Source organism: Stegostoma tigrinum, chromosome 21, assembly GCF_030684315.1.
Source record: "Stegostoma tigrinum isolate sSteTig4 chromosome 21, sSteTig4.hap1, whole genome shotgun sequence".
Classification (NCBI taxonomy): domain Eukaryota; kingdom Metazoa; phylum Chordata; class Chondrichthyes; order Orectolobiformes; family Stegostomatidae; genus Stegostoma; species Stegostoma tigrinum.
The window spans coordinates 11556447-11582336 of NC_081374.1; the positions used below are offsets into that span (position 1 = coordinate 11556447).

The 25890-nt window shown below is 41.1% G+C and overlaps 1 protein-coding gene across 2 annotated transcripts in view; it reads left to right on the top strand.

Annotated features, from left to right (window-relative positions):
* The first annotated feature begins 452 nt into the window (after positions 1-452).
* LOC125462875 (guanine nucleotide-binding protein G(t) subunit alpha-2) overlaps positions 453-25890 on the top strand; it is a 66115-nt gene continuing 40677 nt past the window's right edge. Inside the window, exon 1 of one of the 2 annotated variants that reach the window (XM_059653347.1) lies at positions 453-10974. In XM_059653347.1, the coding sequence (XP_059509330.1) occupies positions 10857-10974 (118 nt within the window). In that variant the 5' untranslated portion in view covers positions 453-10856. The remainder of the gene's footprint in view (positions 10975-25890) is intronic. The other variant, XM_048553331.2, reaches the window with a different exon arrangement.

Here is a 25890-nt window from a genome sequence, read left to right on the forward strand (position 1 = left end):
TGATATTGTACGCATTATTATTTTAAAGGATCTGTCTCCCCCTTGTGGGTAATCATTGTTATTTATTATGGTTCCTATTTGAGATGGTGATGTTCTGGAGATATTTCCTTTGATTTTTCTGGATAGGATTAAATTGATTATACCTGTATGTCAGAGTCGCAAACCATTTCCACTCCCCCTCCCATTCTTTAGATGACATGTCCATCATGGGCCTCCTGCAGTGCCACAATGATGCCACCCGAAGGTTGCAGAAACAGCAACTCCTATTCCGCTTGGGAACCCTGTAGCCCAATGGTATCAATGTGGACTTCACCAGCTTCAAAATCTCCCCTTCCCCTACCGCATCCCAAAACCAGCCCAGTTCGTCCCCTCTCCCCACTGCATCACACAACCAGCCCAGCTCTTCCCCTCCACCCACTGCATCCCAAAACCAGCCCAGCCTGTCTCTGCCTCCCTAACCTGTTCTTCCTCTCACCCATCCCTTCCTCCCACCTCAAGCTGGACCTCCATTTCCTACCTACTAACCTCATCCCACCTCCTTGACCTGTCTGTCTTCCCTGGACTGACCTATCCCCTCCCTACCTCCCCACCTATACTCTCCTCTCCACCTATCTTCTTTTCTCTCCATCTTCGGTCCGCCTCCCCCCTCTCCCTATTTATTCCAGTTCCCTCCCCCCATCCCCCTCTCTGATGAAGGGCCTAGGCCCGAAACGTCAGCTTTTGTGCTCCTGAGATGCTGCTTGGCCTGCTGTGTTCCTCCAGCTCTACACCTTGTTATCTCTGTATCTATTTGTAGACTCTTTGTGTCATCTCCACTGCTTGCCTTCCTCTCTATTTTTGTGTCATGTGCAAACTTGGTAATAGTATATTCACTTCCTGTGGTTGTTTCGCTTGTGGAGCTGGTTTGTTACTTTGCAGACGTTTCATTACCCTGCTGGGTTGCTTGGCGAGCAAACCAACCACAACATCCACAATCCGCGAGCTACAAGTCTACTCAAGCACTTCATATTTTCACTTCCATGATCCATGGTATTAATTTATAAATATTTGCAGTCCTACACTGATTCCTGGTGCACTCCATAAGACCATAAGAGATGGGAGTGGAAGTAAGGCTGTTCGGCCCATCAAGTCCACTCTGCCATTTAAATCATGGCTGATGGGCATTTCAACACCACTTCCCTGCACTCTCCCCGTAGACCTTGATTCCTTGTGAGATCAAGAATTTGTCGATCTCTGCCTTGAAGGCATGTAATGTCCCGGCCTCCACTGCACTCCGTGGCAATGAATTCCACTAGCCCGCCACTCTCTGGCTGAAGAAATGTCATCTCATTTCCGTTTTAAATTTACCCCCTCTAATTCTAAGGCTGTGCCCATGGGTCTTAGTCTCCCCGCCTAACGGAAACAACTTCCCAGCATCCACCCCTTCTAAGCCGGACATTATCTTGTAAGTTTCTATTCGATCTCCCCTCAACCTTCTAAACTCTAATGAATACAATCCCAGGATCCTTAGCCGTTCATCGTACTTTAAACCTACCATTCCAGGAATCATCCGTGTGAAGCTCCGCTGGACACGCTGCAGGGCTAGTATGTCCTTCCTGAGGTGTGGGGCCCAAAATTGGACCCAGTATTCGAAATGGGGCCTAACTAGAGCTTTATAAAGTCTCAAGCACATTGCTGCTTTTATATTCCAACCCTCTTGAGATAAACCACAACATTAAAATGGCTTTCTTAATCACGGACTCTATCTGCTAGTTAACTTTTAGAGAATCCTGGACCAACACTCCCAGATCCCTTTGTACTTTTGTTTTACGAATTTTCTCACCATTTAGAAAATAGTCCATGCCTGTATTCTTTTTTCCAAAGTGCAAAACCTCACATTTGCTCACTCAACCAGATACAGGTGGCTATCTTGAAAATGCCTTCCTCATGTCGACACTCTGTCTTCTATTAGACAGTTAGACAATCCTGTACCTATAATAATATGCTGCCACCAACGAGATGGCCCCTTTTAAAGCAGCGTTAGAGGGGGTCACTTATTGAATGCCATTTCCACATCCAAATATGTTACATCTACTTAGTCTCCTTTATCTATTCTGCTTGTACTTCTTCAGAGAACTGTGTGATAAATTTATCAGGAATAATTTATCCTCATGAAGCTATGCTGCTGCTGCTTGACCATATTACGTACATTAAGTACTCTGCTATTACATCCTTTATAATAGATTCTAGCCTTTCCTTGGATTGCCACCTTGCTGTGCTGGAGAGGCTTGAGTGTTCCATTGATCCTGGAAATGACACAGGAGTTCTCAACTCCTGGCAGGGCCATCTATGATGGTAAGGTCAGAGGGGAAGGAACCAGAAAAAGCCCAATCCAAAACAAGTCCTGAACAGCAGAAGGTATTTGTGTGATATCAATGGCTCTGACAGTGGATCGAGGCCACAGCAATCAGAAGAACCCCAGACACTGAGGTTTCCTTGCGACTGGAACTGGATCTACCTCTGTCACAGACCACGTGTCTGCTGCTGTGCAACGACATTCCTGCATTAAAAGAAAAAGATGTGCAGGTAAGGGTGGATTAGCCCGGCTGAATTGCCTGTAGTGTTCAGGGATGTGTAGACTAGATGGGTTATAGGGGGATGGGTGTGGATGGTCGGTGTGGATGGTCAGTGTGGACTTGTTGGGCTAAAAGGACTGCTTCTACACTGTATGGATTCTATGAAATGTACTGCACAAAGTTTCTTACCTAGAAGAATCCAACTCCCTATCACCAATTGTGTGTGCAAACACGCTCACGCACACGCACAAAAAACACAAGTCATGCGGTGAGAGGCGATGGGGACAGGATTGTGAGGTCTGGAAGTCCCTAGCTTTGTACTTACACATAGCTGGTGGAGTTTGACTCAGTCTCTTCACTTTTGGAGTAGTAACAGTAGAATGTTTCGGCTGCTATCTTCATGACTGAGCATCACTCATCAAGATCAGTTTGCTTGCCTAAAGGGGGAAGGACCCAGAAAACGTGCCTTAAAAATAGTCTGTATCATACCCAGTGAGCTCATCTACCTGCGATCTGGAAACTAAAGACCAATTCAATCTCAGAACCTGAAATATCCAAACCCTCATGGGCAATAAGCACAATAATAGACTGGAATGAAGAACTGCCCCTGTTGCCCATGAACTTAGACACTTCAACATTGATTTTGCAGCCCTGCAGGAGACTCAAAGAGTAGGTTAAGGGCAGCTAAGTGAAGAAAATGATGGTTCCACCTTCTTCTGGAGATGGAAACCTGAGGATCAACCCAGGATGCATGGAATTGGATTCACTATCAAGGACAAACTCATCAACCAACTCTCAGATCTCCTTGTTGGCCTCACTGATTGCCTCATGACTGGTCATATCTAAATTGCCAAGAACCAGCAGGCAATGGTAATGAGTGCCTGTGCACTAACCCTCAATCCGTAGATGTGTCCAAAGAAAGCTTCTACTCCACCCTGAACACAATAATCACCAATATCCCTAAGAAAAACAAAATAATTATCCTTGGAGACTGCAATACAGCGTTGGAAAGAATCCCCAAATCCGGAAAGGAATGATCAAAAAGGCAGTCAGGAATTGCAACCCCAGTGGGATTCTCTTGCTCGCCAAACATATGAAACACCAGCTGATCATCACCAACACACTGTTCCACCACAAATGACAAGTTAAAGATTTCTTGGAGGTCAAGGTGCTAGCATTAATCAATTATGTCATCATCCAATCCTGAGGCCTAAAGGAAGTCCTCATTACCAAAGTAATAGCCAGTGCAGACAACTACCGGGCAGACCTTCTGCTCATCCATTCCTCAATGTCCACTAAATGCCACCAAAGTCAAAGAAACAGATCAGAGAAAAGCTCAACGTTGAGACAAACAGAATAGCGAACTTCCAACAATGTCCTCACCAAAATCTCCAAAGGCTTCGTGTGAATGGAGTGGGGGTAAGATCTGGAAAGATCTGAAGATAGCAGTCATCTCATGCTGTCAAGAAACCATTGGCCACAAGACCAGGAAACAGTGAGACTGGTTTGACGAGAATGAACACATGATCCAAGATTTCCATGACAAGAAGAGCAAAGATCTCCATGCCTGGCAGAATGACATCACCAGCGTGGTAAAGAGAAGAATTGTCAAAAAGCAAAAGCAGAGTTACAAAGAACTAAGGAAACCAAGAACCACCAGAGAAAGCTAAGGAGCTGTAACTCCTTGCTGATGTGCATGGCACCTGGGGTTTCTTCAGCGCCACCAAAATAATGTACAGACTCAACACTCTTGGCCCTCAAACGATTACAGAGTAAGAACAGCACTCTTTTAAGAGATAAAGAAAATATCAGCCTCCAATGGAAAGATCACTTCAAAAAGCTACGATACAATCATCAATGAGGACATGGTTGGGGAAATTCCAACTCTCCATCAAAGATGATCTAAGGCTGCCAGCGAGTGTTGCAGCAGTTGCAGCCTCCGTTAGACACATGAAGAATAGAAAATCTGCTGGAGTAGATGGGATTCCAGCAGAAATTTACAAACTTGGAGATAGATTCTCCACATCAGGTGCAAAGGCAGGTGTGCTAACATCAGTGCCCTTGAAGCAGCGAACAGCACCAGGATGAAAATTATGATCATCTGATGCCAAATCCACTGCACTGGCCACAAACATAGGACACCAAAGCAGATTTTCTTTACCTAAGGCCCTTAAATGAGAGGAGGATGTAACATAGATGTCTCATTCAGAACATAGAACATAAAGCAGCACAGCACAGTACAGGCCCTTTGGCCCATGATGTTGTGCTGAACTTTTACCCTAAACCTAAGGTCTATCTAACCTCCACCCCACCTTATACTATCATCCTTATGCCTATCTGACAGCCACGCAAATGCCCCTAATGAGGCTTCTACCCTCTCCAGCAATGATTTCTATGCCCCTACCCCTCTCTGAGTAAAGAACCTACCTCTGATGTCTCCCCTATATCTACCTGGACTCACTTTAAAACTATGCCCCCTCGTAATAGCTACCTCAACCCTAGGAAAACGTCTCTGGCTGCCTACTCTATCTATACGTCTGATCATTTTGTACACATCTATTAAGTCACCTCTCATGCTTCATCATTCTAAAGAGAAAAGCCTAGCTCTCTCAACCTTTCCTCATAAGACCTTCCCTCCATTCCAGGCAACATCCTGGTAAATCTTCTCTGCACCTTTTTCAAAGCTTCCACTTCTTTTCTGTGATGAGGCAACCAGAATTCGACACAATACTCCAGACGTGGCCGAACCAGGATTTTATATAGCTGGAGCATAACTTCACGGCTCTTGAACTCAAACTCTCTAATGAAAACTAACAAACCATATGCTGTCTTAACAGCCCTATTCCCCTGGGTATCAGCTTTCAGGGAACTGTGAACATGAACTCCAAGATCCCACTGCTTCTCCACACTGCCAAGAATCTTTCTGTTAACCTTATATTCTGCTTTCAAATTTGTCCTTCCAAAATGAATCACCTCATACTTTTCAGGGTTAAAGTCCAGCTGCCACTTCTGAGCCCAGCTCTGCATCCTATCAATGTCCCTTAGCCACCTAGGAAAGCCCTCTGCATGACCCACAACTCGACCCACCTTTGTATCATCCGCGAACTTACTAATCCACCCTTCCAACCCTACATCCAAATCATTTACCAAAATCACAAATAGAAGAGGACCCAGGACAGATCCTTGTGGTACACCACTCGTAACTGAGCACCGTGTTGAATATTTTCCATCAACTACCACCCTTTGTCTTCTAAGGGTCAGCCAATTCTGAATCCAATCTGCTATATTTTCCCCTGTCCCACGCTTCCTTACTTTCTGCATGAGCCTATCATGGGGAACCTTATCAAACACCTTACTTAAATCCATGTATACCACATCCACTGTTCTACCTTCATCCATATGTTTGGACACCTCTTCAAAGAATTCACTAAGGTTTGTGAGCCATTATCTACCCCTCACAAACCCAGAGCAAAAATGCTGACTATCACAAATCAAACTGTGCCTATCCAAGTGATCACAAATCCTATCTCTCACAGCCTTTTCCAATAATTTGCTCACCACTGAATTAAGACTAACTGGCCAGTAATTTCTGGGGTTATCCCCATTCGCTTTATTGAACAAGGGAATGATGTTTGCCTCTCTCCAGTCTTCCAGCACTATACCTGTGGACAGTGAGGATAAAATGATCATTGCCAAAGGCCCTGCGATCTCTTCCCTCACTTCCCATAGAACCCTTGGATAAATCCCATCAGGCCCAGGGGACTTTTCTATCTTCAAGTCCCTCAAAATTCCTAGAACATCTTCCTTGCTAACATTGACATCCTCTAGCCTTTGGGACCATTTCAAACTGTCCTCCTTTGCAACTAGATCCCCCTCAATTGTGAATACCGAAGAAAAGTATTCATTAAGGACCTCTCCTATTTCTTTAGGCTCCGTGCACAAATTCCCTTTAAAATACTTGATAGGCCCTGCCCTTTCTCTGGCGAAGAAACTGAGTTGGAGGAAACTCCTGTGTGAGGGGACACAATTCCTCTAGAATACTCGGCAGCAAGAGGAAGTATGGAAAGGGAGCCAGAGAAAGGAATGCTAACAATCTCAAGACAGAGGACCATTTCCGGGAACTGGACTTATCTGTCAAATGTATGGTTGGAGATGGGGCTGTAGAATCAGATTCATCAGCCACACACAAGCGAACAGAACCATGACCTGTGACATGGAATTTCCTGGGTGGACAATCATACCCAATCACAAGTGAGTGTCCATGATGATGGTGACAACAAATAAACTGTAACATTTTCCCAATAATGGATGTTAAGCTAACTAGCTTAACTAATACTAGTACAAATAAGGGTCTAGGCCTGAAACATCAGCTTTCCTGCTCCTCTGATGCTGCTTGGCCTGCTGTGTTCATCCAGCTCCGCATCTTGTTATCTCTAATACTTTTTGTCTCCTTGTGTAAAGATAAAAGTGTTACATCAACAACTTTCTAATGCTCTGGGGCTTTTCCAGTATCTCAGAATTCTTGGAACATTTCTACTCGTGCATCCGTCATCTCTGTGAACACTCCCTTTAAAATCCTAGGATGAAACACCTTAAAGTCAGGAACTTTAACCCCATTTGTTTATCCAAAACCATTTCTCTATTGATACCTATTGTGTTCATTTCCTTCCCTTTCATTCTTAAACTGCTGAGGTCCCTGGGGTATTAATTCCCACCCTTCAGTCTGTGATTCAGAGGTGGGAATTCCCATCATTAAACCTGTCTTCATGTTGACTGAGCAAGAGCAAAGCGACCCACCCACACTTCACTGGTTGTCATTCTCCCACATGCCCTGCTGGACGGGGAAAGGCCAGGTGGATTTCAGATTCCTTTAGGCCCACTTCCAAATCTGTAATGAAGCAATAGACATGGCCAAAGAGGCTTGTAAATTTTTATTATCTGCAATCTACCCAGACTTGACATTGCTTCTAATTAAGCAATGCCTCAAGATTGAATGTTGTTCACTGTCTTTTCAAATCCTTTGACAGTTTCGGCCTTCCTCTTGAGCAATTGTCAGATGCAGTTGGTCAGCAACATTTCCATAATAAACCACCTAGTCAGGAGTCTAGGTTCCATAGTTCCTGTCTAAATATTGAAGTTCACTGGAGACGAGTTTTCAGGAGAATTGATTTGCGGGGAAGAGAAGAATGAAATACTCTGAAGGGGGACAGCTTTGACTGCTGCCAGCTAATGTTGATGGCACCAGTGATTGTATTTGACAGCTGTCAAGAGCACAAAATCCCCTAAAGCTTTCAAAAAAATGTAACTCTGTAATCAGGTTCCCTCCATTAGACTGTTAAATGTCGTTAAGTTTAATTGACTTGGCTTTGCTTTTCCTGGCACATTAATCTGCTCTGTACTGAGCTCTTTACAAGATTACAATGACGAAACTGGGTCTTTGATCTTACCTAAGGTAGTCACCCATGCAGTAATTGTGCTCAGGACTTAGAGAAAGAAGTAAGAACATTTAGATGGAGGGTGGAATGAGAGGGTTGACAGCGGAGGCAGTGAATGCAGAATTGGGAATCTTAATCCATTTTGGTAGCTGTTTGAAAGGGTTCTTTAGAGGCTTCCCCTGTACTTTTGCCTACTAACTATTGTTGTTCATGTTCAGTCACTGTTCAGTGGTCCAGGTTACAGCTGAGGTGTTCAGTTTTGCTGCTGGCTGCACATTCCATTTACACAAATAATTAGAAAGGACACAACTAGCATAAGATGTGCCACTTCCTCTCACCCATTTCTTGGAAGAATAGGCCTGAATTTATTTCACACCATTCAGAACAGCTCAAAGGCAATTAATTTCTTTCAGTGGTTGCCAATTAATTTGTGCACAGTCCAGAAACTGAAATGAAATAATTGGCCGATTACTTTTGGTGGCTCTGTTAGATGCAGTTGGTCAGTAACATTTCCATAATAAATCACCTGGTGAGGAGTCTAGGTTCCACAGTTCCTGTGTAAATATTGAAGTTCACTGGAGACATGTTTTCAGGAGAATTGATTTGTGGGTTCTGGTTGTGAGATGGGTGTTGACTAAAAGGTGGGAGGACTCCATTGCTCCTTTTCCCAGAGCATTGAAATTCGTTTGAACAAATTGTCTCATCCAAAAACAGTACTGTATCTCCAAAAAAGGCACAATATCAGTCGACATTATGTAAGCCATGATGTGGAGGTGTCTGGGTTGGAATTGGAGGGCAAGGCCAGGAGATTTCACCTGACGAAGGGGCAATGCTTGAAAGCTTGTGATTTCAAATAAAGTTGGAGTTGTATGACTTCTGACATAATGTAAGACCTGCAGTGGGACTTGAACCCGCAAACCTCTGATCAAGTAGAGATGCCCTGCTGGAGGCAAAATGCCGATTAGTAGATATTTTTGAGTTCTTAATGAAGCCAGGAGGAAATGCAAGGAGAAGGTGGGTCTTTTAGACCTTGCTGTTATTGCTTAAGTTTTCCTTCACTCATCCGGCTGCTCTGCCACCATTATGGTTCACTCATGTATCCCTGAGTCTGGCTCCATTATTTTTCCAAGCCAAAAATTTGCAGGCAACCCTTTCAAGTGGATCTCTCACAGAAGTGTAAATTGAGACAAGAGATGCAAGTTCCCTAATGCCTGGTACAATTGACTGTTCCTCATATCAAGAGGTAAAAAATGGTTATTTCAGCTCAAATAGTTCTGTTTATTCCACATTGGTTTCCCAAAATTGCCTTGGGGGATCACTGGAGCTATTCTAGGTCTAATTTTCTTCCTTCCTGTCACCATTTTAGTCATGAAAATCTTGATGTTAACATCAGATGATGAAAGTTGAAGATTGTTAGTCTACATTTTACAATTGCTCTGAGAGCAGCATGTCAATTACAGTGGGATGGGAAAGGAAGGCCATTGGGATTATTTAAAGCTCCTGTCTGCTTCTTCTCAGAAGGAGCCTTCAGATCAATAAAATCCATCGACAGACCCCAAGGGCAATGATTTCAGTAGGGGTTCTCTATTCACACTCAGTAGCATATAAAACATCTGCGAGACCTGGTTCAAAAATAGTCAGTAGTTAGTACCCCTGCAGAATTTTTTAGGATGAACTGTAACTCAAGGGCAATGGGAAAAGGTGAAGATGGTTACCCACTCCCTGCACATGTCACACCCTCACATCAGAGCTTTCTTCCTGCCCCGTCCCCCATCGGTTACTCCACAGAATGCGTCACCTCTCCTGATGGCATCCCAACTCTACCCCTCGCTGTGGGCTATATTCACCTTCCTCACTCCCACCTCTCACTGCTGGCCACATCCAACCCCTACATTGAACCTCACCTGATACCTACCTGCACCTTTACTTCCGCCCCACCCTACGTCAAAACTCATGCCTACTCCTACCCCCACACATACTCTTACTTCTATCCCTAACCCTACACCTACTGCTAAACCCACCTCAATCCTTCCATCTTCCCTAACCCTTAACCCAGGCCTATCTCAACCCTTACCCTTACCCCTCATGACTTGACCATGTCCCTCGCTGCGCAGTTCACCAACAATGAACTCTATATCAGATGCTCATCACAGTGCCACCCAATGGAGTAGATTTCAGAAAAAGGCAGGTTTGAACATGTTTCTCTTGTTTGCAGAGAACAGGTCCTCTCATATGAATGTTCAGCCCTGACGTTCAGAATAAATGAGCTTAACTAATTATGTTAAATATTTTGCTCACACAGCTATTAGCATGGCTGTACAGATTGTTTTTATCAAATCCTGAATAATTAATTTAAATCAACTCATTGGGGCCATGGGCACATACCAGTTCAAGATCATATCAGGATGGATAGAAGCTTCCTCACACAAGCAACAACAATTATATGTAACAGATTCTCAATTAAATCCTAGAACCACTGATCCTGCACTGGGGAAAATGATGAATAAAGTTGGATTAAGAATCTTTCCCTATGTGTCATTATCTTTCAACTACTTTTCATTCACTGTGAATTTGAAAACTTGACTACATCACATGTCCAATTTATGACCTTTCTGCGTCCTTGGTTGTAATTGGACTTTTTCATTCATGTGGTTGATCAAATTCTATAATCCCAACAGACAGATTAAGCTAGAAGAAATGTGATTAGGATGGAAGAGAGATGACAAAATCCAAGAGTGCATGGGTGTCTGTGTTAAGTGACTAATTGTCTCCGTGCTCTGGAGGCCAAGTCCAGCACAATCATTCACAGCAAATTAACTTTTTTTATTCGTCTACAACTGCTGCAGCAATAGCAGAAGTTTCACAGATGGGGAGTGGAGCAAGTGCAGAAGACAAGGAATCAGCCAAAAGGTCAAAACAACTGGAAAAGAAACTGCTGGAAGATGCGGAGAAGGAGGCCAGGACTGTAAAGCTTTTGCTTCTCGGTAATGCAGCTGGGACACAGGTTTAAAAGGGGAAACAAAGATAAAGATTAAACCTTTCTATTTCTGTAAATAGCTCACTTTAATTATACAATAGTAAATTAGTTCTGCAGATTTTCTGTCAACAAGTTTGAAATTAAGAATTTGCCAGATAAATACCTAAATGGAGCTTTTAAAAGAAGTTGAACAAATATGTGATAAGTAAATTACATACATATTGGCATTTGTGTCAATATCCATTTGCAATTTTAACTGCACATTTTACCAGTGGCCTATACTGTTTAGTCTTATAAAAGGGCATCCGATAATATTTACAATCACTGCAATTAAATATACCACAATCTTGAGAGCACTTGTTTCATCAATATACATTGTAGATCCATTCAAATACTGGAAAGAAGGAAAGAATTAAACTCAAAAAAGAAAACACCATGCATTTTTGGTAAAGACTGGGCTAAGGAAACCCTGTGTTAATAGAATATCCTTTGTAACTTCAGCATGTACAAAGTGCCAGTTGGAGTGTTGTCATTGTTGGACATTGAGTGTGCTTTTGTACACAGCACGATCCCAAAAGCATCCAGGAAATAATAGCCGGATATTCTGTGCATAGTATACTCAGCTGGTTGCGTGATAAATATTAGTAATCTTTAGAAGAAGGCCACAGGGTATTTTAGATATACCCAAGGGGATTGACTGAGACATGGTTTAACATACAACACTCCCTCAGGACTGCGCTGGAGTGCTAGCTTAGATTTGGTTCTCAAGGTGCTGAAGTGGGACCTGAAGCAGCACAACTTGTTGTTTCAAATGAGATAAATATCACTGATTTCTGGCTGATGCCCGTATCAAAATGTTGTTGTTTAAGACCCCATGAGGATCAGGTGCTATATAAATACAAGTTCTTTCCAATCACTGCTTTTAGCGCACCAGTTAATATGTTTGCACTAAATTCCATCTGTTGTTTGTCACTAACTTATTTACAATATCCATCCAAAAGTACAATAGCCTTCAGATCAGTAAGTGAGGCTGCCAGTTATTAGCAGCCTCAGCTCTACTTATCCAGCTGTTGGTAACCAAATATTTCTTCTCCCACGATTGATAACATCCATTCTGTTATATCTAAGACTGACATTCTAGGTACCTCATTGCAGGCAGTTTCTGCTCTGGAGTCTCTATGCACAATAATTCCATTGTCTTGGCCTTGTGGTTCTTTCACAAGGGGGGGAACCTATTTTCTTCATTATAGATTTGCAGGTACTCCAAAGTGGCAGGATAACCATGAGACAAAGGCAGAATGTGACATTTTGATGTTGTTGTCTTATGCTTATGCATAGATTCTGACTAACTGAACTCATTAATTCAATTATAATTTGGAGAAATTCCATCAGAAGCTAACATTTTGAGATAGTGTGTGAGACATGATGTATCGTGTGATACTTTTGGAGTATTTTGTCCATTTTTTGAAGAAAGGCTGTAAGAAATGCATTGAGCCAATAATATAAACCGTTTGTGAGGCCTTGTTTTTTTTTAATGTTGGAACAATACAAGCAGCCTGAATAGGTAATGTTAAACTCCCACAGAACCAGGGTTTTCGGTTTTAGTTTTCAGTAGCAGTTTCTGCTGGGGTCTTGAAGCTGGATGTGAAAGCTATTTTTCCTCTCTCTATTACAAACAAAAGCTGGGGAATTCTCTTCCTTTTGCTAGAATTACAACGGAGACAATCTATTTTACTGAATTTGCCTTTGCCAAGGGTGTGTTTATGAGATCTTACTGTATTGGAAACTACTACTGTTTAGTAATTAAATAGCATATAATTTGTTAAATTTTTGAATTGAGTTGTTATTCCAAATTCTTTTTCTTTTGTTGTCTTTTAATGATGGTGTATGAATAAAGTGTGTTTGGCTTCAACACTGGAAGTTTAACCAATCAAATTACGCCTGAAACACAATGCCTGGCACTTGTCTTTAAATAAGAAAATGTTAGGGTCTAGGCTAAGTTTTTAATGTATTTTCAGGGGATTTGTTCTGGTCCATAACAAAGTAGGGGCTCTTGTTGTGATCAAAGTCTCTAATTCTTGGTGGGGTTTAGGATTATTGGACTCAAGGGCAGTGAGTAGTGTGTGTTGGTGTTCTCTTTATGGGTGTAGAATTCCGTTGGTTTAAATACAGTGTGCCTTTTTTAATAATGACTTTTTCAGCCACTAAGAGTTTCCTGAGTGCGGAAGAAGTCACTTCAGGAGTTTTAAAGAAAGTGAGCAAGACAAAGCTATTGGAATTGGCGAACAAGCTGGAGTTGGGGTTGTCTGAGTCTATGAGGAAGGGGGAGATAATTGTGGCAATTGCACAGTGTTTACAATTTCAGGAATGCCATCTTTGAAAATGGCTAAAATTCAATTGAAGACAAAAAGAAAGAAAGTTTGAGTCATGATTTAAAGCAGATCAAAAAGCAAAGCAAAGGAAGGCCTTAGCAGAAGAAAAGGAGAAAGAAAGAGTTTTTGAACTTCAGAGATTGAAACTGAAAACTCAAACTTGACTTAAAATGGCAGAGGTAGAGGTGGAAGGTAGGAGTAGTGATGAGGGCTGTGATGGAGGGCAATTCCATTGTTTCCAAAGGCCTGGTGGGGATCTGTTTAAATATGTCCAAGCATTGCCAAAGTCAGATGAGAATGATGCAGCAGACATTTTCATTTAATTAAAGAAAATGACTAAACAGAAGAAATGACCAGTGACTGTATAGATATTGTTGATCAACACAAAGTTGGTAGGTTCATCTGGTGAGGTATTTACATTACAATCCGAGGATGCATTTAGGAAGCATGAGGAGGTGTAAAAAGCCATCTCAAGTGCATATGAGCTAGCACCAGGAACCTACAGACAGCGTTTTAAGAATCTAAGAAGGGAAACTGGTCAAATTTATGTTGAGTTTGAAAGAATCAAACAAAGTAATTTTGATAGGTTGATAATGGCATTTGAAATATTTAAGACATATGGCGCTCTTAGAGAGACAGTTACCTTGGGGGAGTTAAAAAATTCATTTCCTGAAATAGTAAGAAATCATGTGGAAGAACAGAGAGTTAAGACTGTGAGATTAGCAGCAGAAATGGCAGATGTTTATGAGTTGGTTCGTAAATCAAAGTTTGGCTTCCAACACCAATTTCAATCTGTGAGGGATAGAAATTGGGGAAAAGAGAAATCCTCAGGTAGGAAGGGAAATGGAGTTCTCATTGAAGATAGTAAAGATAGGTTACCACAACTAAAAAGGAAATCCTTTAAGGGTGAAAGAGCAGTTTTAAGCTCAGTGGTTTTCACTGTAATAAAGTAGGCCACATGAAGTCATAGTGTTGGTGGTTTGGAAAAAGTATTGGGAAGATGTGAACAAACAGGACAAGCCAGTGAGTTTTGTTGAAGTGATAAAGGAAAGCACAGTGGGAGTTAAAAAGCTGCAAAAGAATGTACAACCTGGTCCAGGATTGGTTGAGAAGAAAGTGCCAGATCTTGTTAAAGAATTTACTTGCGTGGGTTATGTTTACTCTTGTGTGCCAGGAGGAGTGGGTAAAGAAATTAAGATTTTAAAAGATATTGGAGCAAATCAATCTTTGATGGTGAGAGATGAGGAGACATATAATTCAGAAGGAGTATTGTCAGAAAGAAGCATTAATATTTGGAATTCATAGAGCATAGAACATAGAAAAGTACAGCACAGTACAGGCCCTTCGGCCCATGATGTTGTGCTGTGGAATAATCCTAATCCAAAAATAAAATAACCTAGCCTACCTTCCCCTCAATTCACTGCTGTCCATGTGCATGTCCAGCAGTCACTTAAATGTCACTAATGACTCTGCTTCCACAACTTCCACTGGCAAAGTATTCCATGCGCTCACAACTCTCTGGGTGAAGAACCTCCCTCTGATGTCTCCTCTGTACCTTCCTCTTAACACCTTAAAACTATGACCCCTCGTGGCAATCAATCCTGCCCTGGGAAAAAGTCTCTGGCTATTGACTCTATCCATGCCTCTCATTACCTTGTACACCTCGATCAGGTCACCTCTCTTCCTCCTTCTCTCCAGAGAGAAAAGCCCGAGCTCAGTCAACCTCTCCTTGTAAGACAAGCCCTCCAGTCCAGGCAGCATCCTGGTGAACCTCCTTTGCACCCTCTCCAAAGCCTCCACATCTTTCCTATAATAGGGCAACCAGAACTGGACACAATATTCCAAGTGTGGTCTCACCAGGGTTTTGTAGAGCTGCAGCATAACCTCGCGGCTCTTTAACTCAATCCCCCTGCCAAAACACCATATACTTTCTTAACAACCTTATCTACTTGGGTGGCAACTTTGAGGGAGCTATGCACTTGAACACCAAGATCCTGCTGTTCCTCCACACTGCTGAGAATCCTGCCTTTAATCGTGTACTCAGCATTTAAGTTCGACTTTCCAAAATGTGTCACTTCCCATTTATCCAGGTTGAACTCCATCTGCCATTTCTCAGCCCAGCTCTGCATTCTGTCAACGTCTCACTGAAGCCTGCAATAGCCCTCGATACTATCAATGGCACCTCCAACATTTGTGTCATCAGCAAACATACTAACCCACCCCGCAACCTCCTCATTCAAGTCATTTATAAAAACTACAAAGAGCAGAGGCCCAAGAACAGAGCCCTGCGGGACACCACTCACACTGACCTCCAGGCAGAATATTTACCATCTACAACCACTGTCTGCCTCCTGTCAGCCAACCAATTCTGAACCCAGACAGCCAGATCACCCTGTATCCCATACCTCCTGACTTTATGAATGAGGCTGCCATGGGGAACCTTATCAAATGCCTTGCTGAAGTCCATGTACACCACATCCACTGCTTGACCCTCAACAACCTGTCTCGTGACTTTCTCAAAGAACTCAATAAGATTTGTAAGGCATGACCTGCCCCTCACACAGCCATGCAGGCTCCCTTTAATCACGCAATGCTTTTCCAAATAGTCATAAATCCGATCCCTCAGAATTCTTTCCAATGGTCTCATGGTGAGAAGAGCAGTGTTCCATTATATAAAGTGAGGTTGAGTGTCCAGTGAAAAGTGAAGAAGTGGTGGTGGGAGACCTGGAGAAACTCTCAGCTCCAGGAATACAATTTATGTTTGGTAATGATATAACTGGATCACAGTTGGGAGTGATGCCTACTGTGGCTGAAAGGCCAGTGGAAAATCAGGCAACTAAGGTAATACAGCAAATATATTCTGGGATTTTTCCTGACTGTGTGGTAACAAGGTCACAAAGCCACCAGCTGAAACAGGAGGAGAAATCAAAGAATAAAGACAAAGATGTTGAAGTTCAATTTATCAGAGACAAAGTTTAATCAGATGGTTGAAAAAAAGCAAGAACAGGTGGAGGTCATAGTGGATACTTTTGGTTCAGAGAAATGTGCTGAATTTCAACAGAAGGCATAAGACAGCTTGACAGCTGTGTTAACCACTGCCCCAGTATTAGTTACACCTAATTATGCAAGGCTGTTCAAGGTGACTATCAATACAAGTGCTGTACTCTTACAAGGAGATGACAAGAAGATCGAAAGACCTACTGGATACTTGTCTAGAAAATTGAACACTCATCATCAGAAATATTCCATGATTGAGAAGGACACCTTGAGCTTAGAGGGGTTGCAACATTTCAACATTTATATTGCCCATAATGTGTCCGCAACAATTGTATATACTGATCATTCAAACTTTTAGAAAATTTTAAGGATTAAAAATTCCAGGCTATTTAGATGGAGTTTATTAATGCAGCTATTTAATTTGATAATTATACGCATAGTCAGATAAGAGGACATAATTGCCAATGCATTGTTGTGACTTTGATAAAAGATGCGTTTATGGGATGTTACTATATTGGAAACAGCTACTATTTGACAGTTAAATAATGTATTACTCTGTTAAGTTTTCCAATAGAGTTGTTATTCCAAATTTGTTCTTTTGTTGTTTTTTTAACTATAGTGTATGAATAAATTGTGTTTGGATTCAAAACTGGTAGTTTGACCAACTGAATTGCATCTGAACACAAAGCCAGACATTTACCTATGAAATAAGAAAAAGTTCAGGTCTAGGCTATTTTCTCCATACATTTTGACGGGGTTTGGTCTGGTCCAGAACAATAGTGAGTGAAATGGGCTGAGAGGCAGTAAATAAAATTAATATGCATAAATGCAAGAATTTCATGATTAATGTTCCATTTCTTAATTAAATTTCTCACTTAGGAGTCATCTAATTTTAGATCTCATTAACAAATTTGAGCCAGCTAACCATCCTGCATTTATTTGCATATAAACTTCATGAAGGTTTGAATATGTTAGTAACTACAAATAATTCATACTTTTGAACAATTACATATAGATATTTGCTATAGGACAGACAATAATTAACAGGGTATTCAGTCCCTTGAGCCTGCCTTGCCGTTCGATGAGACCAATGTGTAAGTTGTGCTTTTCTAAAAACATCTCTAAGCATTTCTTGTACAACTACAGCAATCTTGGAAAGAGAAACGACTGTTGTAATGTTGATGAACATGGCAGTCATTTTGTTCATGATATAATAATGCAGACTGTAAGAAATGGGAACAGGAGTAGGCCATTTGACCTTCAGGCCTATTCCATCATTCAACAGGATCATGGCTGACCCAACTTTCTTCATGTCCACTTTCTTGCCATTTCCTCATAACTCCAGATTCTGCTATTGTTCAAGAATCTATCTCTTTCAGCCTTAAATATATACAACTCTGGCCCAACTACTCTCTCTGGCAAGGAGTTCTCACAACTCTCGAAAAGAAGAAATTGCTCCTCATCTCAGTCTTAAATTGGCCACTTGGTATAACAGAGTAGTTATAGTTATAATAATCCCACAGGCTGTAACAAGATGGCAATAGTTAGTCTCTTTTTGGTGGTGTCTGATACCCGAATGTTGGACTATGCTCCCTGCTCTTTATCAAGCAATGCCTTAGGAACAAAATCAGAAATTGCTGGAAAACCCAGCAAGTCTGGAAGCATCTGTGGAGAGAAGGACAGTTTCGGGCCCAGTGACACTTCTTCAGAACTGAGTATTTTCATAAATTTTTGATTTTGTTTTTGTTACGCAGCATCTGTAGGTCTTTTGCTTTTTTGTGTAGTGCCTTAGGATCTTTACTTTTCACTTAAGCAGAAAGGCTGGGCCTGAATTTAATGCTTCACCTGAAGACTTCACCTCTAACAAGACCACAATCCCTCTGTATGGCTAAACGCTCCAGTCTTCAGAACAGCCCTCAGAGCAAAGCTTGAAATATACTTGAAGGATTGAAATGTACTTAACTGGTAGCATTTCAAAACAAGAGCATTCCAGAAAAATAGAAGAAAAGGTTATTTTGGAAAATAAATATTTCAACTAAATACTGTTAAAACATTAGCTCATGCTAATTATAATGTGGTAATTTTTGATGGTGATATTCTGGCTGAATTATTGATGTTGCTTCATATTTTCTCACACTTTCACACATCCACAGCCATTTTTACATCAAGAAGTCATGGACCCTAAGCCAAAACTATTTAATAATGTGATGAATGATAAATAGTTCTCCACTAAAATATGTAAATACTCTACAGGGCCTGTCACAGTAATATGATCCGCTGTTAATACTAAAACTATTCCCAGACATTATGGGAGAGAAGCAGTAAACACATTCCTAAACTAGAAAGAAGCAGTTGCTTCCATGCAGTTAAAAGTGTGGCATCACCAGGTGGCATGAACACAAATCCCAGGAGAGCTGTTGAAAAAGTGAATACAGTTCACAAGCAAAATCTCACAGGAAGGAGTTTGGATCAGTAGAGGTCAGCATGGATTACTGATATTGTTATCATAAAAAAATTTGGTTTACTTGTGCCCTTGAATGAAGGAAACAAACTATCCTTACTAAGTCTGACCATTATATGACTTCTGTCCTTTACCAAGTTAAGTGTGGATGAAATAGCAAGTCATTCAATTATAGAGGGTAATTAGGGAAGGCATAAATGCTGGCCTTGCTCATACCCCAAGAATATTTTTTTAAACTACAATGCTGGCTATCTTTATTATCTTCCAAAGACTGTCCAATGTAGAGTTCCTGGTGCCACATCTTCTGAATTTGCTGCTACTTAAAATGTATTAAAAGTCCCCGGGCCAGTCGGGATATACCCAAGGTTATATGGGAAGTGAGGGTAGAGATTGCTGCCCCATTGGCAAAAATCTTTGCATCCTCACTGTCCACTGGAATAGTACTGGAGAGCGACAAATGTCATTCCCTTATTCAGGAAAAGGAATAGGGATAATCCTGGAAATTACAGACTGGTCAGTCTTACTTCTGTGGTGGGCAAATTATTGGAGAGGATCCTGAGAGATAGTATTTATGATTATTTGAAAAAGCACAGTCTGATTAGAAATTGTCAGCATGGCTTTGTGAGGGGAAGGTCATACCTCACAAGCCTTATTGCATTCTTTGAGGATGTGATAAAACACATCGATGAAGGTAGGGCAGTGGATGCAGTGTATATGGATTTTAGCAAGGTATTTGATAAGATTCCACATGGTAGGCTCATTCAGAAAATAAGGAGACATGGGATTCAAGGAAATTTGTCTGTCTGGATATAAATCTGACTGTCCAATAGAAGACAGAGGGAGATAGTTGACGGAAAGTACTCGGCCTGGAACTTGGTAATCGGTTCAGTGGTGTTCCGCAGGGATCTGTCCTGAGATCTCTGCTCTTTGTGATCTTTATAAATAACGTGGATGAGGAAGTGGAAGGGTGGGTTAGTAAGTTTGCAGGTGACACGAAGGTTGGTGGAGTTGTAGGCAGCATGGAGGGCTGCTGTAGGTTGCAATGAGACATTGACAGGACGCAGAGCTGGGCACATAAGTGGCAAATGGAATTCAACCCAGAAAAGTGTGAGGTGATTCAGTTCGAAGTTCAAATTTGAATGCAGAATACAGGGTTAATGGCAGGATTCTTGGCAATGTGGAGGAACAGAGGGATTTTGGGGTCCATGTCCATCGATCCCTCAAAGTTGTGACCCAAGTTGATAGGGTTATAAAGAAGGTCTATGGTGTGTTGACTTTCATTGGCAGGGGAATTGAGTTTAAGAGCCGTTAGGTTATGCTGCAGCTTTATAAACATCTGGTTAGACCACATTTGGAATATTGTGTTCAGTTCTGGTCACCTCATTATAGGAAGGATGTGGGAGCTTTAGAGAGGGTGCAGAGGAGATTTAGCAGGATGCTGCCTGGACTGGAGGGTAGGCCTTATGAGTAAAGGTTGAGGAGCTGGGTTTTTCTCATTGGAGCGAATAAGGATGAGGGGTGACTTGATAGAGGTTTACAAGACGATGAAAGGCATAGATAGAGTGGATACTCAGAGTCTTTTTCCCAGGGTGGAAATGACTATTATGAGGCTGGATAATTTTAAGGTGATTGGAGGAAGGTTAGGGAAGATATCAGAGGTAGGTTCTTCACACAGAGAGTGGTGGGTGTGTGGAATGCGCTGCCGGCAGTGGTAGTGGAGTCAGATACTTTAGAGACTTTTAAGCAACTCTGGGATAGGCCCACGGAGGATAGTAAAATGAAGTGTATGCAGGGTAGTTTGATCTTGGTAGGATAACAGGGTGGCGCAACATCATGGGCCGAAGGGCCTGTACTGTCTTACTGTTCTATGTTCTATGTATTAATCTGAAATGGGAATGACTGTTTATCTGTATCATTAGTCATTACAATGTCAAATATTGTTTGGATTACAGTGTTTCCAAATATGTAACGTGCTCATTATCTGTGTTAGCCTAGTAAATTCTGTGTTATCAAAAGCTGTAGATGTTTGGTTAGTGTTATCGAGAACAGAATGTTTCTTAGTAGTACAATGTGACCTGGTATTTTTTTCATACTGGCAATCTCTCAGATGAGTCAGGAGGTTGTGTGTTCATGGTCCATGCCCAGACTTGGGAACATAATACGCTGACAAATACAATACCAATCGAGTCCTGCATTGTAGTAAGTGCTACTCTTTACCTAAGATGTTAAGGCCTTAATCAGATTGACATAAAAAGGATTAATCAAATGGAATGCTATTGAAACATATGTGTGATGCTACCTGCTAATAACAGTTGACACTTGCTAACAAGAATATTCACAGTGATTTTAAGATTATCAGGCTACAATATCTCAAAGTGCCCTTCAATCAGTACAGTATCAGGTGCATATTGTATCTCACAATAGTTAAAGTCACATCCACATGTAATACCTCCCATTATAAGAAAGAAATCTTCCGTGATCACAGGGCATTCCAAACACTTCACAGTTAGAGAAGCACATTTGTTTGGGAGTGTTGGAATGAAGGACAATATGGTAGTCTATTTGTATGCAGCATAGCCCCACAAGAAGAACTGAAATAAATTGCCGAACATTCCATTTTGATTACTTTGGTTAAAGGATAATATTAGCCAGAACAATGGAAGAACCCTTTTTTAATGGTGCCTTGGGATCTTATCTACCTGAGTGGACGTAACAGGGCTTTGGTTTAACATCTCATCTGAAAGATCTCCAACACTGCAACACTCCCACAGCACTGCAGAGCCAAGACAAAATGGTGAAGACTTGAGTCGATATCATAACATCCATACATCGTATGGCACAATTATTACAATGTTATCCTGTTTACAGTTTACAATTGGACATGGCAGGAGTTTATCTACTGTTATGGCTTGGTTGGGGAATAGTAACTCTTACATTAAAATAGTTAATATTGAATTCCCGGATCTTTCCTTAGAAGATAATGCCACAAGGTTCCATGGTTTAAAAACAAACAAACTGAAGAACTTTTATTTCACTAAGTATCAACAAAGCAAACAATTTATCCTATCTATCCTATGCTTCATTACCCATAACTACCATGAGTTAAATATGAATAAAACAGAAAACTGTGGTCAAACATTATAAATTGCACATTAAATGGCAGTCACAACCAAAGTAGATACGTTAATTTGTTTTTCCAGAAACTAGCCCAGGCATTGATGATTACTGTGATTCGCTTAAATTCTGACTTCTTCATGAGAAATTTCAGCTTTGACATTTAGCCTCTGATTAGCAACATCAAACTCAACCTGGAGAGCTCCCTGCTTCTTCTTGCAGTGAATTGTCAGACAATTACACTCAATCTTGACTGTCCCAATGACTGTCATCTTCCTAGCAGTTCATTCTCTTCTCCCAAGAATGTATCCCATTGGAGTGACTAGGCTGCATCTAATGCCAGCATCTAATCATAAGCAAGATTCCAGGCTATTGGCATAAATGAATAGATGATCGTAGAGCAGAAACATCTTCAGCTTCACTGATCTAACACTGCTCCTGGAACCTTTTACTATAATCCTGCTATGTTGTTGCTAACATTCCTCTGCTAAACTTTGTGCTCTGGGCACAAAACCATTCACCTGATTTATGGTCACATTTCCACACTGTACAACAGGTCACTTGAGAAGTCTTTTCACATCACCTCCCCATTCAAGAACGTTGCTCTCTCTGGACGAGTTCTTCAGCATCTGTTGTCTAAGGGCTGATGGTGTCCAATTGTCACCTGGAATAAACAGAAAGTGGATAAGACATACCATTCAAATGCAATCTGTGAACGGCAGTCAAAAGAGGCCTGTAAAATAACCATAGACGGATTACCTCTGGCATGGTATGGTCATCTATCTCTGTCCTAAAATCACAAAAAGACAGTACAAAGAGATAGACTCCATAACACCACATTCCCTCACAGTGAATACAATGAATTCCCAACACAACCCCTTCAGTTGATCTAACAGAAATGGTCTGAACAAACATTAAGTATTTAGAGTGATGGGCAGGATCCTGGTGTGGGAGGGAGTTTGAATCCAGGCCAATCTGGAAGATGAGTCCTGGAGACTGGTCCTGGTTGTAAAGTCTTGTGCCGGAGCCCAGTGAAGAAGGCAGTCTGAGTCCAGGCCGACACGGAGAGATGAGCCCTGGAGGTGGGTTCTGGGCCAGAGGCCAGTGCAAGGAGGCAGCGAGGTCTTCAGTTCTGAAGCCCAGTAGGCATGGTCTCAGTGAAAGGGCCTGTAATTTGAGTACTTTTTAAAGGTAATTCTATTTTTATTCTGGATTTTGAGCAAATTGAATACTTTTTAAAACTTTGTATTCCTATGCTAGACTCTTTTTTAACTCTTTCAATTCTGTAACAAACGCTTAAGTATCTGTACCTATGTATCCTGTACCTAAGAGGATGCCAAACTTTTTCACAGCACTCATTTGACTGAACATAACAGTAAAGGCTATTCTATTCTATTTCATTTTAATCATCTGTCATCAATAAATCTGTATGTGGATGTGTGTGTTCCCTTATCCTCAGAGTGATTGGTTCCATTTCAATAACAGGAAGCTTCAGTGTATTTAAAATACAACAGCTATTTTATTTCTCACTCAACTGCTCCCGAGGTTAGTGAAAATGCGAGGTCTCATTCATTTGATTCACTCACATTATCTCTCACTTGCTCAAAATTAGATTTGGATCAAAATAGAACATCATATAAAAATGCAAGTTAATTCAGTCTCTATTTCTGGCAGGTTTGAAATTTCTTAGTTGAACTAATAGTTTGGCTGGCATGGAGATCTTGAAAATCTGATATTTTTCAGTAATTGCAAAGGTTCTTGTAGGTGTTCAAATAGAGTACATTTTTTAAGTGAATTTGAAGATGGAACAAATTAGAGAAGTGAGCCCTGATTTCTCTTTCAACAGTGTGCAGTTAGATACATTGACTGTTCTTCTGACTGACCAGTTTAATGGCTTTATTTGCAGATTGTCCCTTTGATGGGATTCTCCTGAAAACTGGTTTTCATTCTGCTTGAACCTCTTTGAAACAGGGAACAAAACCACCTTATTATTTGACCTCACATTAAGTGTCGAGTCATTGCCCAAATAAGACTTGGTGATTATTCAGCACATAGTCTACATTGTGGCCTGTTAGCCTGTGGTTTCAACATCCAATGGCATTTGTGTTTGATAGGCAAACTGGCACATTATAATGAAGTAATTTTAGATCTGAGCTACAGAGAGTCACATCAAAAAATAAAGTCCCTTCTGTTCTGTCTAGAGAAGAGATAATGTCTTACACCAAGAAAGATGTATGTTGACTCACAAAAGACATCTTGACTTTTAGTCTTTTAAAATGCAGCTTTTAGGATACACCTTTAAAGATTTATCATCATACTACTCTTGGCATGACAGAAAGCATGGGAATGTGTTCTGGTATAGGGATCAATAAATAAGTATAGTATAATCATATTGGTAACACACCAGTGACGATCCTTTGTTTGATCATTAGTATTTGCCTTAGAAGGTCTCAAAGATACAGAAATTTTATCCCATAGTTTGGATGAGATTTTTCTGTCTTTAGCACTCTTGATTCTTGATCAGTAAGGGAATCATGGGCTTTGGGAAAAATGCAGGAAACTAGATGCGCAGCGTGTCAAATCATCCATGATCCTATTGAGTGGTGGAATAGACTTGATGGGCCAAATGGCCTACCCACATTCTTATTTCTTATGATCATGTGGTCTTATAAGGGATATAGAGATGGATGTCTATTTCCCCTGAAGGCCTGCAATATAAACTGTCTTCAAATTATTATGTACATTTATGCCTAATTCAGGCTGCTGAGGATGTATGGGTGAAATAGTGACTAATGAATGTTTAGATAATGAAATGTGAGGCTGGATGAACACAGCAGGCCCAGCAGCATCTCAGGAGCACAAAAGCTGATGTTTCGGGCCTAGACCGTTCATCAGGTCTAGGCCCGAAACATCAGCTTTTGTGCTCCTGAGATGCTGCTGGGCCTGCTGTGTTCATCCAGCCTCACATTTCATTACCTTGGATTCTCCAGCATCTGCAGTTCCCATTATCACTAATGAATGTTTACTTACATTGCCTTTGAGGTTTCTGTTCAATTCTTAGATTGTAGATGAAACACAGGACTATGTGGATTATGTCTAGCTACATGGACAAACTCTAACCCTAACCCTATTATAATGAATTAAATGCACGCACCGGATACTATAACAGTAAGTTCTTGAAGCTTTTTCACCCGTGTGACCGAAAAAAACCTCAAGTGGTGAAGGAGGAGATTCAAGGAGGAAGCCATCTATTAAACAAAACTAAGTGGACCTGGTTCGAGTACTTCCACAAGACATTATTGTGTCACAGTGCTATTTTTGCCTCATTGTTAGTCAACTAAGTGTGGCAGGCATAAATGTTTAAATAATAGAGCACGCATAGAAATGGAAAGAAAAGGGAAACGGTATGTTCAAGCTGGTGAAGAGCCACCTTCTTGTAATATTGCAGTTCATGTGGTGTAGGTACGCCTGCAATGCTGTCAGGTAGTTAAAGTTGTAATTGTTTCCATGTTTTAGAAACTAAGAAAGGTGTGTGTGAAGTAAAAGACCCAAAGGAAGAGTTATTTCTTTCACAAAAATAGAGAAGGAAGAAATATATGCTGATCATTCAGAAATCACATGGAGTTAGGGACGGACTTTGTAGGAAGTATGCTGAAACATAAGTATTGTACAATATGTTGTGATTATTTGAAATTTAGTATTCCTACATTGTGCTGATGAAAGCACAGCAACAAGCTTCAGTTGCATATCTCTCTTTTCAGCAAGATTCAATGCCTGTACTGCCAAACAACTGAAAATGACAGAGAATAACTAACGCAAAGTACAAAGGAATGCTAATGGGCTAATGCAAAATAGAACTTATTTTTTGCAATAATGGAATAGGTAGAACAAAGCAAAAGAGAATTATAAGGAGAAAATAAATGATAAGGAGTGTATGGGATTCAAATTGGTCACTGGTTTTGTTTCTGTGCATTAATTG